Source organism: Pollachius pollachius, assembly GCF_949987615.1.
Source record: "Pollachius pollachius genome assembly, chromosome: 2".
NCBI lineage: Eukaryota > Metazoa > Chordata > Actinopteri > Gadiformes > Gadidae > Pollachius > Pollachius pollachius.
This window is the reverse complement of record NC_136935.1, coordinates 27,385,258-27,405,278: the sequence shown is the minus strand read 5'-3', so window position 1 is coordinate 27,405,278 and position 20,021 is coordinate 27,385,258. Positions and strand designations below refer to the sequence as shown.

General features: G+C 44.8%; 1 protein-coding gene across 1 annotated transcript; it reads left to right on the top strand.

Moving 5' to 3' along the window:
• The first annotated feature begins 6,914 nt into the window (after positions 1-6,914).
• Positions 6,915-14,182, top strand: ndufs8a (NADH:ubiquinone oxidoreductase core subunit S8a). Its single transcript, XM_079759107.1, has 8 exons — positions 6,915-7,010; positions 7,676-7,730; positions 8,400-8,465; positions 8,896-8,985; positions 10,772-10,880; positions 11,497-11,560; positions 13,391-13,519; positions 13,610-14,182. Exons 2-8 carry the CDS (start codon positions 7,688-7,690, stop codon positions 13,739-13,741), a joined length of 633 nt encoding a protein of 210 aa, XP_079615233.1. The 5' UTR covers positions 6,915-7,010; positions 7,676-7,687; the 3' UTR covers positions 13,742-14,182.
• Positions 14,183-20,021: the final 5,839 nt, after the last annotated feature.

The following is a 20,021-nucleotide window of genomic DNA, read 5'->3' as shown; positions in this document are numbered from 1 at the left end:
AACATGATTTATAACTTTTCATTTCTGATTTAGGAGCACTAATCCTCCGTCATGGCCCTGCTTATTTTTCCTTCTATCATGCCTTAAATGGATCCTGCCACAGCTAATCCTTCAGCATCTTGTTTTTCCCCATGAAGTGTTTTTGCTGATATTTTTGGTGATGGCCAGATAATTCCATCACCCTCTTGCTGAACGGTCTCCCAATCTGCGTTCCTAAATAACTAGTTCCCAGTGCCCCCCCCCTCCCCCCCCTGCTCTCTGAGTTCTAATGATTTACACCAGACTGGATAGTGGTCCCATAGTCCCCCCCCCCCCCCCCCATGCTCCTCCCAGTCACATACTGGTGCACTGGTGTTATTTGACACCAGAGTCAGATCAAGCACAGATGACCTTCCATTTTGGATCTATTTTGGTCCCTGAACATCATTTAAAAACACCAGGTTTTTCTCATCAAACTCTATATCCTCCCCCTTGTTATCCATTCTCTATCTCCAACCTAAATTAAACATGTTCAGATCCCGTACCACATTATGTTAGACGTGTATCGTTCTTCTAGTTCCTCTAGCTGCCTAGAGGAACTAGCTATTATCTAACTATTTTAAAATGAAATAAGAGGTGTTTTGGCCAGAGGACAGTTTAGCCAATGAGGGCAAAGGTTGATTGTAGCCCTGTGCACATGCCCATAAGTAGGTAAGTAGGTAAGCTAGGTTTGGGTACCCTCTCATGAAGGGGTAGAGGGGAATGAAGTGGTGGACAGACTATACTGAGGCCCACGGTAATATGTGTGTTCAAAACATCTGGCAGTAGTACTGGGACCACATTGAAACAGTCTATACAACACTAATCTATACAATATATAAAAACAAATTGGCAATAGCAATAGCTGTGGAGTGGGTCGGCTTAGCTCAGGAGGTAGAGCAGGTTGACGTGCATGCTAGTTCGATCCCAGGCTCCTCCTAGATGAGTGTCAATATAGTGTCTGAGTGTCTAGTCTGACCTCCGTCGAGGTTCCATGAGATCAGTGGCCTGTACTACGAACCTCGATTACTGAGTTAGCGAGGTATGTTGTGCTCAAAGCCTGGGTTAGCTGGGACACGAAAGTCGATCTATTTTAGCGTCGCTGTATAACCATGGTGACTTATGCCCTCAACCAAACCTGGTCGGGAGGAGCAGGTTTTCAGCTAGTCTATCGGGTAAGATCGGCGTGCGCAGCCTTCTAGCCCCTCTTTTGCAGTAGGGCCGAACTCTCTGAGTGGCCAACGGCGTGCATCGCGACGTAGGTCGCATTGGTCGCGGCGTCGGTCGCATTGGTCGCTGTGTTGGTCGCTCGTCTGGCTGCTTTCAGTCGCTGTGGTCGCTGGATGGCTTGGTCGCACTAAGTCTATGGGCGGTCGTTAATCATTTAATCTGCATGTTATTAACGTTTTTTTTGCGACAGTTGAAGTACCAGAAAGCCATGCTCTCTGGCGAAAGCTACCTACAGCTCTTTATTGCCAATATTATTTTAATATTTTTCTATTCAATTACAGTTTAAAATGATGAAATCGTTGCTCTATCAGTATCAATAAAATGTATTAGTTGTAATTTGGGGCGTATTCAAATAATGTATTTTATATATTATACATAGCCTACTTGTTTTGTTAAATGTCATTAAGCCTAATAAGGTATATTATGTACAAAGTTATTCGTTATAGAGTGACATAGTTAAATATAAGTGTAACGATTGGAGGACAAAGCGGTAGTGACGCTGTGTTAATAATCAATAGGGCAATTCTTCCACGGTCAGATATATATTTTGCTCTTTTAGTAAAACTTATTGCCGCAATCGGCCTCTTTCATTTTAACATTTTAGTATGATTTAGAACGATGGTATGATAATTATTCGACGTAATGAAGGGCTGCGACGCCTGGCTGGTATCGGCTGGCTGGCTGCGACGACAGGCCAGCCGCGGCTTGCCCCGGCAGGCTGGCCCCGGCAGGCTGGCCCCGGCAGGCTGGCCCCGGCAGGCTGGCCCCGGCAGGCTGGCCCCGGCAGGCTGACCGACTAGGTCGCGACCATAAAAGCGTCGCGACCCTTTTTGCGGCAAATAGGTCGCAACCAACCAGAGGTATGGCTGAATGAGCGACCTGTGGCAGCCAGCCATTGTCACCATGGCTACTACCACAACCAAAAGTCTATGTTATCAGTTAACATCTCATTGAACAGAATAAATATACGTGCATCAGTATAATAAAAACATACATACAATAATATATAGCTTAGATATTGATAGACCAATAGGCCTTTTTATAATATATATAAATAAATAGGCCTATTGGTCTATCCATCTATATTTAATTAATTTCAAATTAACTTTGTAATGCATTGATGTGTACGAATTTGTATTGATTATATTGTAGGGCCTATTGGTTTGTTAAATGTCAAAATATAATAAAATATCCTATGAAGAAAGTTATAGTATAATATAGTTTGAAGTGTAACAACGGCAGACATGAAATCTACAGCGGTGCAAGTGGTAGTGACGCTAGTTTAATAATCAATGGGTTGTGTGTTTGATTCTCTCCAGGGTCAGATGTGTTTTTGCTCTTTTAGTCAAACTTACTGACGCAATCGGCCTCTTTCATTTTAACATTTTAGTATGATTTAGTACGATGGTATGACAGGCCAGCCACGGCTGGCCGCTGGCTGCGACTGGCTGCTGGCTCTGGCAGGCTGACCGACAAGGTCGCGACAATAAAAGCGTTAGGACCCTTTTGGCGGCAAATAAATCGCAACCAACCAGAGGTATGGCTGAATGAGCGACCTGTGGCAGCCAGCCATTGTCACCATGGCTGCTACCACAACCAAATGCGTATCTTATCAGTTAACATTGAACAGAATAAATATACGTGCGTCAGTATAATAAAAACGTACATACAATAATACATAGCTTTTGTGGGGAGGGGGCTGATTTGTAAAGCATTGAAATGCTCATTATGTAGGAGTGGCCAATTGTATCAGTGGGCACATCAACACAGATAAGATAAGATAAGATGACAAAACAACTGTAAACTGTCATACAATTGTTAATCAACTATTAATATATAATCCATGACTGTATTACTAATTATAATAAACACGCCTATCGTGGCCTACATACTGTATATCTAACCAATATATTATTTTATGCAGGCCTATGTTTTTACTATACTGACGCACATATATTTATTCTGTTCAATGAGATGTTGTTAACTGATAACATAGGCGTTTGGTTATGGTAGCAGCCATGGTGACAATGGCTGGCTGCCACAGGTCGCTCATTCAGCCATACCTCTGGTTGGTTGCGACCTATTTGCCGCAAAAAGGGTCGCGAAGGTTTTATGGCCGCGACCTAGTCCTTCAGCCTGCCAGAGCCAGCAGCCAGCCGCAGCCAGCCGCAGCCAGCGGCCGGCCTGTCGTCGCAGCCCGTCATTACGTCGTATAATTATCATACCATCGTACTAAATCATACTAAAATGTCAAAATGAAAGAGGCAGATTGCGTCAATAAGCTTGACTAAAAGAGAAACAATCGACCGTAGAGAGAATCGAACACCCGCCCTCTTGAATATTAAACTAGCGTCACTACCGCTTGTACCACTGTGACATTTCATACAATTTTTTGCACTTATATTGTAGTATATAACTCTTTAACAAAGAACTTTGTACATAATATACCTTATTAGGCTTAATGACATTTAACAAAAAAATAGGCTATATATAATATATAAAATACATTATTTGAATACGCCCCAAAATACAACTAATATATTTTATTGATACTGATTTCATCATTACAACGATTTCATCATTTTAAACTGTAATTTAATAAAAAAATATTAAAATAATATTAGCAATAAAGAGCTGTAGGTAGCTTTCGCCAGAGAGCATGGCTTTCTGGTACTTCAACTGTCGCAAAAAAACGTTAATAACATGCAAATTAATTACAGCCCATACACTTTGAGCGACCAAGCCAGCCAGCGACCACAGCGACTGAAAGCAGCCAGACGAGCGACCACTGCGACCTACGTCGCGACCAAAGCGACCTATGTTGCGACGCACGTCATTGGCCACTCAGAGAGCTCGGCCTTCCTCCTCTTTTGGCAATGGCGCGACCATTTGTGGGTGTTCCCGTTGACTTCGGAGCCCGTATCGTACTGGGGTCTCTCCGACAGAGTCTCTTTCGGGGCCGATCCCTAAGCATTGCCTGAGAATATTCTTTATGAGAGACACAGGTTCTCATCTGAGGGTATTCGCTATTTCATCATCCTTGTTGGACCTCATGTAGACAGGTAAAGCTCGCCAGGGAGGCAAACATGAACACACATTCATGAACACGCGCAGTGCACCCGCACATGCATGTCGATGGAAATTATTTTAGTCTATGCTATTTCTGATAATATGTATCAGGCTAACCACAGTTATGAAGGGTTTCTTCACCACATAATGGATAACACCATATAAGGTTTTAATGATTTTATAGATAAGTTATAGACTACAAACATGGCCACTTTGCCATTTCCGTTCAAGCCAAGGCAGACCAATAAATAAGAACATTTAGGCGTGGCCTATTTACCGTTCCGCCCACTCCCAAGATAACTGTTTGTTTACCTCATGGACCTATTATAAGATGTGTTCGAAATCGTATATAGTGTTTATGATATAGTGCACTATATTGGGAGCGAACAAACGAGAATTTGGACAATACGCTGAACATTTCTAAACGTCATTTGCGTCAGTAAATGGGCCGGGTATTTGTGTGACGCAGACAGATGCGCCGACATCATGTAAACAAACTGGGCACTCACAAGGAAAGCTGGAGGTTGTATTGATGTTGAGTGTTACATTTCCTTGATCTTTTTTTTTAAATTAATTTTGAATGGAACATTTTCTATGTTAAATCCCAAATAAATTGTTGACATGGCATAAAGATAATTATGAGCCTTTGATTGATATCATTTTTTGCGGAGACACATTCCTGTTCACCACTTGTATTGGATTGAACGGAGATATCTACTTCTGGGTCCCTTGAATCGAGGGACCCGTCCACAGCCCGCTTAAACAGCTGCAATACCAGGCTTGGCCGCTGAGCACTGGTGGATTGCGGAAGTATGCATTGTTCCTGGGGGCTTGGTTTACTGTGTTCGTGAGATGCTTCATGATCCACCTCCAGAGCGCAAGCCCGTATACCTTGTGTCTCTGTTAGAATAAACCACGTTGTTGAACATTCACCACTCTCCGAGTCATACCTAGCACGAGGCCACCACACCACAAAGGATCAAATTAGTTTATTCCACATCAGATTTTGGTCGGAATTGAGACTGAGCCTTAGCCTGGCGAGTTAAGATGGTACTGTCGGTGGAAAATAGGCATTATTGTGTCTCCATTTGTGTCCCCGAGTAACACACTTCATCGTAACTGCTCCTGACGAGCTGGCTGTTGCCCATGCATGGTTGACTCGGACGCCGTTGTGTGTCAATGTGTGTCAATGTGTGTATTAACCGTTGTTAGTTGCTTTGGATAGAGCGTCTGCTAAATGTAAAATGTAAATAAGACAATTATGCATGTCCTTCTATAAAATGTCGGACAGTAAATCGTCTTCTTGGTCAGCCTGCAAAATAAAGTGTATTTAAATGTAATCATGGAGATAAACCGGTGTAATATACAGAGTTTTTTTTATTTTTTCATTTATCTATTTAAATTGAAGTCACTGCTCCTGATTTCTACTCCAGTCCAGTTGGCGGCGGTAATGCTCCCCAAAACTTTTAATGCCCATAAATAAGAAGCAGAAGAAGGTGAAAACACATCCCTCCGGAGGACCACAGAGGAATTACATCAAACATGTCGTACATTGGAGGACAACCATACTGCCCGAACTGTGTAATCCCTGCTTCTTGTTTTCACCAAACAAAGTAAAACACCAAAGTAGGAAATCTCTAAGTCTGGCCTAGCATAAATAAGAAACCCCTTTGATTTATATATTGAAATCTAAATTAAGTTACAACGTTAACCAATCTATTCCAGTGCTTAGTGATTGTTGGGAATATACTAAAAAGGCCAATGGATTTGGTTGGAATATTGACGATTTAGTGAATGAGTATGGATTGAAAGAATTAAAGTATGGTCCAGCATTAGCTTTAAGTTGTATTCCTCCATGGCTGCTCCCTGATCCAGAGGTAAACATTGATTTATTAACAGAAAAAAGCGAGCAATGAAATTGCTGATTAATTAGCTAAAACAAGCACTGGAGATTTTCACATTCCACTGGTCAAAGGTGATGGAATTAAATTAGAGGTTATGTTAAGGTGGCAAGATGAATGGGAGTCAGAGAGTTCAGCCAGATGGGCCTACTACCATAGGAACCAGAGCAGAGTTGGAGGGAAAATAATCACCTCAAAGGGGCTAAACAGACATGAAGAAATTGTAATAACAAGGTTGAGATTAGGTCATACTGGACTTAATTCCACTCTAGCAATAATAGGTAAAAGTAATGGTGTATGCTCTGAGTGCAAAGTTGTAGAGGATGTTAATCATGTTTTAGTTAAATATAAGAAATTTGACCAGCACAGGCAGAAATGGAAAGAACTGGATGAAGAAAATGACATTCACAATATTTTACAGGAGCAAGGTATGGAGGGACAAAGAAGCAGGTATTTTGTTATGTATCTTATTGATACTGAACTAATTAGAAATATTTAACCTTATATATATATTTAATTTATTTATTTTGTTGTGTTTCGTTTGTTTGTATGTTTTTTCTCTGAATTTATTTTTATGATTTAAAGTATCATTTGCCAACGTCCTTGTTACACACTCTGCGTAGTTGTCCAGTAGGTGGCGGTATATAGTGAAAAGCTATGTCCGCCATTAAACAGAAGAAGAAGTTTCAACGTCGTTTCCGGTGAGCTGACTGAACACGTCTGTCGTCACTTCCTGCACAGTGGTATACTCGTCTGCTGTTCTGGTTTAGAAGGCCAAATAGCGACAGATCGGTAAGCATATTACGTTCAAATGTCTTATTACAGTCTTAAAAACGTAGGTGGTTTCGTCAGGCGAAACTTAAACAATTAATAATTTGTACAGGTCCAAGTTGATTATTGTTGATGGTATCCGTCCCTTAACCTCCCATCTCGTCCTTGAGATGTTGTGGTGTTAGAGTTACGAAGCCTAGTACTGGAGCTCTGTGTCTGAGGACTTCTACTCTGTCCATGAAAGCTTTTTGAAGATCACTTTCTGCACCTGGTCAGCAGATTAGCACTGCTAACAAGCTAACGATGCTGAAGATCATATGTCTTGATGTGATTTGGCTGTGGACATTAATAATATTGTTGTCAGCTCAAGTTTACAGTCCGGAACTGGTTGTCAAATGAGATATATTCACTCATCGGGGCTGTTGAGTGAACTGGTTTAGTCGCAACATTCATCACATGAAGCGTTGATGTACATTCAGAACTAAACCACTGCCCTTCAAACGGGCCTGCGAACAAACCAGCAGGGGGTGCTGCCTCATCGCGCATGCGTGGTGGCGCAAATAGGCTCAGCTTAGTGTTGTTGTTGTACAATCCAATTTGAAGTAGACTCTTCTGTGAAATAGTCACAAATAGTTGTGTTTATTTTGTGTGTTCTTCTCTCCTGACACATTTGATTTTCGCTTCAGCGTTTAAACGTGATGGCTGCAACTCTGCGTTTGCTGTACTCCACGTCCAGGCAAGGTAAGGTTTCAACAGCCATGGATTCAGACACCGCTACTGTCTTGCCTTATTCACATTGTCACCTTTAATCTAAGTCCTTCTAAAAGGCTAAATGTTGAGTTATACACATACTCATTACTTGTTTGCCCTCTACATACATACATACATACATACATAAATACATAAATACATAAATACATACATACATACATACATACATGTACTGTATGTATACAACATGTAGACATCTATACCATGTTTTATATCCAAATGTCCATTAGAAACCTACTTATGTACAATAATGATTTGTATTTATAGCAAGTACCAGTATACAAATCATGCTGTTGTAGCTCAGCAACACTGCATTTGATTAGTGAATTCTCTGTAATTGTCTTATTGTTCCAAGTATCCATATTCCCTTGCTCATGTTTTATCTATATTGGGATGAGAGTGTGATTTCTACCGTTACTTTGCAGTGGAATAGCACAATTAGAAATGTTTACCTTTGCGTCTTTCCATTGGCTCTTCTTATGGGGTCTAGCTTTTATTTTCTCAACCATCTTTGTAGCTGTGGCAATGAATCAACTCCAGAGCCTACCCGGTCACTTTTCTTCTGTTTCTAACTGGAAATGTATGAAGATTTGCCCTTTTCTGTATGATGATGATGACGATCATGTGTTTTTCTTTCAGGGTCGTTTGTGACTGGCCAGAGTCTAGTTAGGTGCTTCAGTGTGTCCGGGCAGAGAGAGAGTTTTAGTAAGTACCACTTTGACAAAACATACCAATTCATTCACAGTGAGCTTTCATGCAGTGTAACACTGTAAAATACTATTCTTATTTGCATCACAACCACACGATCTCTATATATTTATCTGTCAAAAGAAATTGTACAAAAGTCCCTTCAAATTAATTTTACATCAGATGATCCCCTGCCACACATATAAAATGAATTACATTCAACCAAGACCCAAACAAAGCGGTTAAGCACAAGCAACAAATTCACAATTGAACACAAACTGCAGACCATCTCCAGTGAGGCCCGAGGCTACTCGGCAGCCATCATAAGAGTTCCCATTTGTGTTTCAGGGTTTCCCTTTGTGTTACAGAGTTCCCCTTTGTGTAACTGGGTTCCCCTTTGTGTAACAGAGTTCGCCTTTGTGTAACAGATTTCCCCATTGTGTTACAGAGTATGTGAATGCCCAGGAGGCTTCCCTGGACATTAAGGCCATCACAGACCGGGCCGCTCAGACTCTGCTGTGGACAGAGCTGTTCAGAGGTCAGTAAATGGAATTATTCTAAGTCGGTTCGGATAAAAGCGTCTGCCAGATGCCCTAAATGTAAATGAAGAGCAACCTGCTCCCGCCTGCCCGCTATTTCAGCACTTCTAATCTGTGCTCCAATCCTAACACTTCATGCAGTGGGATTTAATTTCTATATTTGTATATTGTTAGTTGTTTGCTGTTATCATATTATTCTGTGCAGACATTTGAATCCCAACATTTACTGTGCATTGATTTTCTGATCTATCGTCAGCTGCTTCTTACTTTAATTTACTTCAATTTAATTTGGCAGACGCCTTTCTCCAAGGCAACGTACAACATATTCGACAACAGAAAAAAAAAAAGACATTAATTACATTAACAACAAGCAGTAACATACAACATAACATAAAAAAAGAATCCACACATGATAATCAAATGAAACGTTTACTAAACATAAGATAGTCCAAAGCTGACAATGTATGTGGTCGTACTGAAAACTTGTAAGCAAGTAGAGAATACACTAAATGAATACATAAAAGAGGATGAGTAAATAAAAAATAAAAATATAATGGTCTTAAGACATTAGATGTGGCTAGATCAGTTAAGTCTTAAAAACAGGGAGGAACTGGAGAAGAGATGGGAGAAGCGTCTTCAAATGTTTTTTGAGTCCAAGCTAGTGGCCGAGCGAATTCCGCTTGGCATCTCGTTCCACCTTTGGGGTAAAAGAAATGAGAGTCTTGATTGTGACCTAGTGGTGACATCGGCCCGACATAAGACTTGCTCCTCGGAGGAACACAGTGATCTAGCGGGGGTATAGGGCTGGATTAACTCACTAAGGTATGATGGTATGATTCTTGCCAACAGAACTTTGCTGTTAAGGCCGCTACAGACCAACCAGATTATCGGTCGTCGGACAGTCTGGCGAGATCGGTGACCTGAGTCTGTTTCATGTGTGTTGTGCGATCGGCCGTCGTCAACGTCGTTGTGATCTTTTCAAGCCGTTAGTGTTCTTTTCCGCCGATTACACATGTTTTGTTATCGGCCCTAGCCCTTGACTAGCGAATCAGTGAACAAGAGGAAGTGACAATTACTGACGACGGCATGCTCTGTGTTTTGGTCTAGAGAGAAGTTCCGTCATTTCTAGCTTTCGTTTTTTTGGGCCACAATACAGATTAGTGCCGCCTGCTCTTATGAAGACATGTCTCGCGCAAGCGCAGAATGTACGCTCAAGTCGTTAGACAGTCCTGTGTGTGATGCACACCTTTTTGACCGTGTCGGGGAGAAAAGCGCAAGCTGATCGGCCCGACTGCCTTTTCTGCCGAAAATCGGCAGTCGGATTGGTCTGTATGGACTTTTAGATGTTATCGGCTGTTGTTGTATTTATCTGCTAGTCTTCCTACTACATAATTGTATTATACATATTATAAATGGGTTAACAGTAGTGCACCCACATGGCTTTCTCTGCAGCCATCCACCCTGCCACGCATGAGCCTTCTCCTTCTCCAGGCTGCTTCCAGAGGGAGCACCGTACTACACACTGAATGTTGCTGAAACGGAGTATAAAACCAGTGCCAGAAAAATCGACCTCCCATTTTGGCTGTAGTTAATGGTTATAAAGTAGATTATTGGAATAATAGCGATATAACAATCCCATTAATCAGCATAAAATATATTGCATACCTTTATCACAACATTGCCAGATGTTGAGGCGGGGACCACACTGCGGTCGATCTTTGAACAGCAGGCGTGGTGTTCTGCTGCATCAAAGCTCGTTGTGTTTTGACCCCTTCTACTGGCCAGGGCTGGGCATGACGATGAGCTACCTCTTCAGGGAGCCTGCCACCATCAACTACCCCTTTGAGAAGGGACCCCTCTCTCCACGCTTCAGAGGGGAGCACGCCCTCCGCAGGTACTGCCAGCCTGAGGTTCATTGAGTGTTTATTTGGTGTCTGAGTCAAAAGTATGCTTCATGGATTATGAATAGTAGGTATTTAGGTAGTGGTGTACATGGGAGAGAACAGATGAACTGTGTGAACGAGGGGTGTAACGGTTCCCAGCATGGCATTCCCCTGACAGATTGAAATACGGTTCAGTGGACAAGACAAAAGCCCTGATTTTATTCAATGCAAAATAATAATGATGATGATAATAATAATGATGTTAATAATAATGAAAAAAATACTTTTACTAACAGGTCATTATTATACTTTACTATATGCGGAGTGAGCATGTACCATTGTTAATGGCGTACAATATACATCAGTAACGATAATGACTATCGATAACGTCAGTTTTTTTTGTAGGTAGGGTGATCAGTAGAGAACAGAGGGAGAGTGATCAGTAGAGAACATGGAGCAGGTCCCTGGGGTCTGGAAATATTCGATTTCCACATGGACTGGATGACTGACCTATTTCTTTTATTTTGATTTGAACAAAAGCCATGAAGCGGACGGTGGCTCGACTGGGCCTGTCCACCGCCCAGCAAGTGTTCTGAGTTGTAACTCATTGTTTTTGTGATGTTCAAGGTATCCTTCTGGAGAGGAGCGCTGCATTGCCTGCAAGTTGTGTGAGGCCATCTGCCCTGCCCAGGTGTGTGTACATTACTATCAACATGTCGGTGTGTGTGTATATAACTATCAACACGTTTTTCTGTATCAAAATGTCTGTTTGTGTATATTACTATCAACATGTCTGTGTATGTATATTACTATCAACACGTTTTTGTATATTGCGATAGATCTGTGCTGTGTTCCAATATCCATACTATCCGTACTTACTAGCCTTAGTTTGAGTATGTAGGGCGTTCCAATTCAGATTGGGCGAAAATAAGTGTACTAATAGGACCCAAATGGTGTACTCAAAACGGTCTAATCGCGAAGTGTGGATCGATGTACACTTTTCGTACTCAACGGCAGCCATCTTAGCTACGTAGCGGAACAGGGCGGAGCCAGGCTGAGCCAAAGTCTGCGCATTTTCCACATAACCTGCATTAATAGTCATTTTGTAGTTTTTATAGCTTTTTATAGCTGCTAGGCGTAAAGAGTTCACCGTTCGAAGCGGGATGTTTATTGCAGGGGAGGAACCGCGGCGGCAGTCGTGATCGTAATTTCCGGTTAGTGCACCACAGAGCATTTGATTTGGAACAACACTGACCTCTGAAAATTAGCGCACTTAGTGAGTGCGGATAGTGTACTACGTTTAAGTGTACTCATGGAAGTATGGAAATTGGAACACAGCACTGGTCTGCTGCCCTCTTCTGGAAATCAGTGGCAGAAAACTAAAGATGGCCTTTAACTTGCACTGAACTGACCCAGTGAGGGTCAGTTCAGTGGGTCCTTCACCCCAGTGAGGTGAAGGACCCAGACCCTCACCTCACTGGTCGTTACCAGTGAGAGGGTTACCAGTGGGGGGTCCAATGCATGGAAAGCTCTCTTGCTTCAATTGACACAATCAGCTTATTTAAACCTCTGTAACCCAAAACGTTCAGGAAGACCAAATATAAATAGTATTACAACTCCACTCAACACTCAATGCGAGAAGATAATACCCTATGTGCGGATCATCAGCAAGTCTTCAAATCCTTGAAGACTTGCTGTGAGGGAAAGGGTACTTCTGCCAAGGAGCGTATTGGTATCTAGAATACTAAATCAAACCAATTCCTGCGATTTACTAAAATCCTCTGTCTGGTACCGGTTAGTTTACAAATCTTTAATGGCGCATTTCCACCGGAGGGTGCGGGTTGGTTCAGTCTGCAAAGGTGCGGCACGGATCGCGTTACCACCGCCAAAAGTGAGCGTGATCCGGACTGCGCCATATTGAGCCGTACTCGTCTCGCAGTACTCCTCCATTGGGGTACTGAGATGCCTGAAAGGGGGCCGGCAATGTCGAGCTACACATGCCGTCCTTTGATTGGTCAACAGAATCACAAACAAAAACATTACCTGCGAGGTATTTATGCACAACGGTGAAAGCTTTGTTTATTGAAAAAAATGTTGCGCAAAAGTTTGCCATCCTTCTTGGTCGTCCTAAATTGTTGCTCTTTGTTCATTGTGCGCGTTTTTCTTTTTCCTTGGATTTTTAGCAGGCTACACTGTCAGGCTGCTGAGATCAGGATGCTTACGTAGCTGCCGTGACTATCGCCATACGGCTTAAACCCCGCCCTACTATAAGGATACTGTCGGCGGTGGAAGCGCGAGCCGTAACTGAGCTGGGCTACACCGCACCCTCACCACTGGGCTGAGGCGTGCTGGGTCCGAAGCGTACCTGCTGGTGGAAAAGGGGCATAACCTAATTGTAGCTTCCTGGCCAGGCCTGTGCTGTAGGTCCAGAGGAACGAGGCAGGTCTGGTCCCTGCTCCTATAGGTGGGCCTTGTATTGGTGTGGTTGTGTTGAGCCCTGACCGGCGGTTTGTGTCACCAGGCCATCACCATTGAGGCTGAGCCACGCGCCGACGGCAGCCGGAGAACCACCCGCTACGACATCGACATGACCAAGTGCATCTACTGCGGCTTCTGTCAGGAGGCCTGCCCCGTGGACGCCATCGTCGAGGTGACACACAGACACAGACAGAAACAGGTTTCTGTATCATGATGGTTACTTAACTTCCCCTATCATTCCCCCCCCCCCCCCGTGAATCAGGGCCCAAACTTTGAGTTCTCCACCGAGACCCACGAAGAGCTGCTCTACAACAAGGAGAAGCTGCTCAACAACGGAGATAAATGGGAGGCAGAGATTGCAGCCAACATACAAGCAGATTACCTCTACCGATAATACCACACTCGCACTCACGCACTCATATATATACAAACACACACACACACACTCAAAAACACAACGTCCATACTGTACTTTAAGACATATGAGCTTCAGTTGCATTCAGGCATTCGTAAATTATTGAAGTAAACAATAACAGTCCAGTCTGGCTTCGCGCACAGTTTTGCTCAACCCAACCTGTGAACCATTTCAAGGCGTGGCGCAGTGCAGCATGCACTTTGATTGGGCAAGGTCTACTGCCTATGAACTGGGTTAGGAGGCGGGGTTGTCCATTTGATGTAGCTAGTCAAGTATGAACTGTTCTTATGGCCCCTCGCTGGGCTCATTCTGCAGCATCGATACCCATGGTTTTCACCAGGTTCATTTCAGGAGAATTGTATAAAGGGTAAAAAGACTTGTGGACATGTAATGAGAAAATAAACTGTTGTTTTGAACTTACCTTTCCAATGCGTTCTGATTTGGCCTGTTTGAGTTTTCTGCCTTTGTTTGTATCTATATAATGATGTTAAAAGTTTATTTAAAGTTAGGAAAGTTTTAGTCCCAAATGTCTCCATATAGAAAATCGATGTCCATATGTAACGTGGTTTAGCTTGACAGACACTTGCTAGGCTAATCAGGAGATCCGTAGGTGGGATAGAGCAGCCAATCGGCACACGCAACAGGCCTGAGTGGACCGAACAAACGTCCTCAATAGGCTAGTCATGAGAGAGGGCGGGGCCTTCAAACGGCTTTGGTGGGAGTGCTTTCTTTTAATGGGTGGAGTGCTGAGAGAAGGAGGGACCTCTGTTAACATTTCATGTTTTGGATATTGCTTTGTATAATTCTTCATCCAAATACCAAAACCTACACCCCTGTGAGTTAGGACAAACAATGAACTGGTGAATGTGCAGAGGGGCAGGCCATTGTCCGTCACATTGTTATATTAATGCTGAGAGAAGTGTGAACATTGCGGTACGCCTCCCACGAAACCCATTTGTTTGTTGAACTTGGCCAAAGTTTAGTGATCAGAAGCAGGAGCCCACAAAGTGCAGTATCATGTTGTTAGATAGTCTGTAAAACATTTATCTAGACTGGCAGCATAGCAGGCAATATCAATCTGCTGAACAGCATGAGTGTCAAACTAGCGGCCCGTAGGAAATTGACTGATTTCCATTTAAGATAAAAAATATATATTAAAATATTAGTTGAAATTTATTGCTGGGCCCCCCTGGATAAAATGAGCTCCAGACCCCTTAGTATATATTTTGTGGTCAGTGGCTTGTGCTTGAGTTGCCAACTCTGTATAAACCATGCTGTTACAGTAGTTTTAGTTTTGCTATTCATTTAAAGGGGACATATCATACCACCAGGTGTGTAATGGCTTGTAATGGCTAATCACACTCCAACCTGGTGGTATGATATGTCCCCTATAAAGGGATGGGGCAAGAGGATCCAGGAACGAAATTACACAGAAATGTCCAAAATGTAAGTAATAATCTCAAACTCATCTTATTCATTTATTCGAAGGCTTCATATCGTAGAATTATCTCTGATTTCTGTAGTTTGCTTTATAGAAGCGCAGTAGCCTCATTCGGCTGCACTGTCGCTGTGATGGGAATGTTGGGTACCGGTGACTAAATCCATTGTAATCTGAAATTACTTCAGATTGCAATGGTTTTCTGGATCAATTGTCTGATGCTTTATGCACACCATGATTACACTTACAATGAAAGTGAACCCCCTGTTTCAGCTCACAATCAAATACTATGAGTTTTGGGATGAGAGACATGGAAGGATGGGGGCATGCTATTGCCATGGTTACGACTCAGGCCAACTTTGTTATACTCTTCTCAGAACCACCGTTGTGTATCAGTGTTATTTGGAGCGATGTATGAAATGCTTCACAGACTGACTTTACGCTATAAGTTTCCGTGTCTCTCTCAGACACGGAAAATCAACTTCCCAATAAAGGCTTTGGGTTCACTGTGATAACGTAATTAGATGTCATTTAAAGATTTCCCATCCCTCAGTTTAAGTTTACCATTTAACTTTTTCTGGGGGTGAGGAAAACAAAACGTGAATTATATTTTCAACCCTTCACAAACCATGGTCGATAATATACATCTGAGATGCAAGTCCACACCGCTCCAACAGAACAAATATGGCCCCATCCAAGCCTTAAACACTTTTCTATTGTTGCATCAGTGATATGTTGATGGCCATGAAGGGGGAATCACCAAGCATCAAAACCACACGCAAACCTGCGTAGAGCTTGTCGTCTGCTAAACACTTCCTGTCACGTTTCCTATTAAACCACTAGCCCTGACAGTCTGGGGCACATTCATTCTGTGACAGCAAACCAGTCAACAGCAAAGTGGACTTTTGAGGCAAGTAATATATCTTTAGCATTTAATGTGATTATGATAAAGTTATCTGTACGTCTCTACCAGTGATGTGTCCAGTGTTTGTTTGGTATCATGAAAGTGTCCTTTCTTGTGTAGCAGACACTCCAGAGATGCGTACCATTCTCTTCTCCTCCCTGCTGCTGTCTGTGGTGTTGGCCTCAGCGCTACCAACCCTGGATTCAGCGAATGATCTGAAGAAGACCGGCTTTGGGCTTCGTCAATCTCATCACGGCCTCACGCTGCTGAAGTGGTACGTTAAGACGTGCCTGGGTCAAAATAAGTCTCTGTGCGACCCTGTAGCCGGAGCATATGGATTTCACCGGTACGAGAACAGGGATAACTTGCTGCCCGGCCTGAAGCGCAAGAAAAACCTGACTGCCTACTACACCCTTGGCAACCTCCAATCACCCCACGCCGAAAACCTGCCGTGTTACGTGAGGAAGGACTACAACTGCACTCAACCTCAGAGCAACCAGGACAGAGTGCTGGTGGAGTACACCAAAGTCAACAAGATGATCTCTAACATCTTCATTTCCGAGCATTACAACAAAAGCAAAACCTACAGAATTGGCCGCAATCTCCTTGCCTTCCTTAAGAAGCTAGTATCCCGCTTTTACATAAAAATATGATTCATTTTACTTTCTGCAAAGTTTAAATAATTTTAATATAATCAAAAGGCTTACTTAATGAATGCATTTCATTGTTTTGTATTTGATGGAATATATAAAAGCAGTAGTTGAAATAAATAAATAACATGTTGTGTCATCTATGTTTGGACAGGTAATGGGAAATACAATATGCATCCTCTATAGAGTAATCGATAGATTCCTGAGAGTGCTGTTCCCTCTTTTCTCACTGTTCCTGAGTAGGACAAGGTCCCCACACTATGCTCTTTTCCCGTTTCCTTCAGCATCCATCGTGAACCGCTGCCTGAGCTGGCCACCCACTGAAGGGCATCTTACTAATGAGGTCTGTCTGGAGCTGGTTTAGATGTCTCCGGACAACTACAGCATATCAAATGGCTCCTATCGTGGATAAACACAACATTTGTGTTTTTCTAAAGCAGACTTTTCAAAGATGAAGACCTTATTATGACCTGTAAACAAGTTAAAACAAAACCTGAGTCGTTTTGCGAAAAAACTCCTATCCTTGAATCAGGCTTCATGTTTTATTTCCAAAATGTGTGGATCCCTCATCCATGCACTGACTAATCACAACACCCTATGCATCAGGCCTAGAAATTAGGCCCCTCCCCTGTGTCCCCTCCCCAGTTCCCAACTAACTGAACACTCTTACTCTTATTCACCTTCTCCGGATTCTTTTTAGATTACAACGTAACCAATCTTTAAACATTACAGTTGTATCAGATGTAAGGCAGTCTAGCGAGTTCGAGTAACGAGAGCAGGCGGGGTTGTCGTTCTCTCCGCAGGAGATCGGTTTATTGCGTTTAACCGGAACAGAAAATATTCAAACTACAACACAAAGGGTCCATTCGGAGCCGTCTCGCGGTGGATCGGGGTAAGTTCCCTTCGCTCCGGACCTCCGTGGTCCGTTCGCTCCTGGGTTTGGTCTTTTTCACTATAACAGAAAGCAGGCACATAAGTACACCCTCCCTGATTGACCTGAGTGCAGACACCTGCTCACCACCAGGTTCAATCCCCCCCGGCCAATCCCGTGCGCTCCCAACCTGTCCATACTCCCCCTGCAGGCCAGACGTCGCACATCCCACCACACGCCCCCACCGCCCGACACAGGCCGGGGTCACATCCGGCCGCCGACTCACTCCCCCCCCCCCGGAGCGGGAGAGGAAGTCTGCCACGGCCATTTGTGCCCCAGGCCTGTGCACAACCCGAAAGTTAAAGGGCTGCAACACGAGGTACCACCGGGTGATCCTCGCGTTGACGTCCTTCATGCGGTGGAGCCACTGGAGGGGGGCGTGGTCGGAGTAGAGGGTGAACGCGCGCCCGAACAGGTAGTAGCGAAGGGCGCGACCCCCCACCAGATGGCGAGACACTCCTTCTCCACCGTGCTGTACCGACCCTCCCGGTCCGATAGTTTCCGGCTCAGGTACAGCACCGGGCAGTCGACCCCCTCCACCTGCTGGGTCAGGACCGCGCCCAGCCCCCTATCCGACGCGTCCGTCTGCAGGGAGAAAGGGAGATCAAAATTAGGAGCGCATAGGACCGACTCTCCACAGAGGGCTGTTTTAATAGCCTCAAACGACACCTGGCATGGCTCCGACCACTGGACTGTATCTGGGGCCCTCTTACGGGTGAGGTCGGTCAAGGGGGTGGCCAGGTCCGAGAAGTGCGGCACGAACTGCCGGTAGTACCCTGCCAGCCCCAAGAACCGCCTCACCTCCTTCTTGGTTCTGGGCCGAGGGGAGGCGGCCACCGCCGTGGTCTTAGCAACCTGTGGCCGGACCTTCCCCTCCCCAAGGTGGTACCCCAGATACTGGATCTCCCTCCGCCCGATCACGCACTTCTTCGTGTTGGCCGTGAGCCCCGCCCGTCTCAGCGACTGAAGGACGGCCGCCACCTGCCGCACATGCTGCTCCCACGTTCCACTATAAATGACCACGTCATCAATGTAGGCAGCAGCATACGCGGCGTGTGGCCGTAACACCCGGTCCATCAGTCGCTGAAACGTGGCCGGGGCCCCGAACAACCCGAACGGAAGCACCTTTGACTGGTATAAACCGAGCGGAGTGGAGAACGCCGTTTTTTCCCGGGCTGCTGGAGACAGCAGAATCTGCCAGTAGCCCTTCGTGCAGTCCAGAGTCGTATAATAGGTGGCCATGCCAAGCCGGTCCACGAGCTCGTCGATCCGAGGCATTGGGTAGGTGTCAAACTTTGAGACCGCGTTAACCCTACGATAGTCCACACAGAATCGGACAGACCCGTCCGGCTTCCCCACAAGCACGACGGGACTGCACCAGTCGCTGTGGGACTCCTCGACCACGGCCAACTCTAACATGGTTGCTAATTCGCGCCGTACCACATCTTGTTTGTGGACGGGCAGCCTATAGGGGCGTGTCCGCACCGTTAACCCGGGCTGCGTCTCGATGTCGTAAGTAATTAGTGGGGTGCGACCGGGCAGGGGCGAAAAGACGTCAGCGAACTGGAGTTGCAGGCCGGCAACGTCCCGCGCCTGACTCCGCGAGAGGTCCTCGCCCCGACCTACCGGAGGGGTGGGACCTGGGCCCGGGACTTCCGGCCCGAGCTCTTCTCCCTCCGGCAGTGTCGACGCAAACGCGACAGGGACCACGTCGTTCCACCTCTTCAGGAGGTTGATGTGGTACACCTGTTTGTTTTCGCCCCTGTCCGAACACGCTACCTCGTAATCCACGTCCCCGACTCGCCGCGTGACCACAAAGGGCCCTTGCCACTTTGCGAGTAATTTGGTGTTAGAGGTGGGCAGCAGTACCAGGACCTTGTCCCCCGGGGTGAGATCGCGTAATCTAGTCCCTCTGTCGTACAGGCGTCTCTATCTCTCCTGGGACGTGGTGCAAATGCTCACGTGACAATACCCCTAGTGAGTGAAGCTTTGCACGCAGGTCCATGACGTACTGAATTTCGTTTTTGCTGTCACTGGACCCCTCCTCCCAGTTTTCTTTAATGAGGTCCAGGACGCCCCTGGGCTTGCGCCCATAGAGTAACTCAAATGGGGAAAACCCTGTGGAAGCCTGGGGCACTTCCCGCACTGCAAACAACAGAGGGTCTAGCCATTGATGCCAATTTCGAGCATCTTCATGTACGAACTTGCGGATCATGGACTTTAACGTCCGGTTAAACCTCTCACACAAGCCGTCCGTGGCTGGGTGATAGACGCTTGTGCGAACGGCCTTGACCTTCAACAACCCGTAAAGTTCTCTAATCGTGTGTGACATGAAA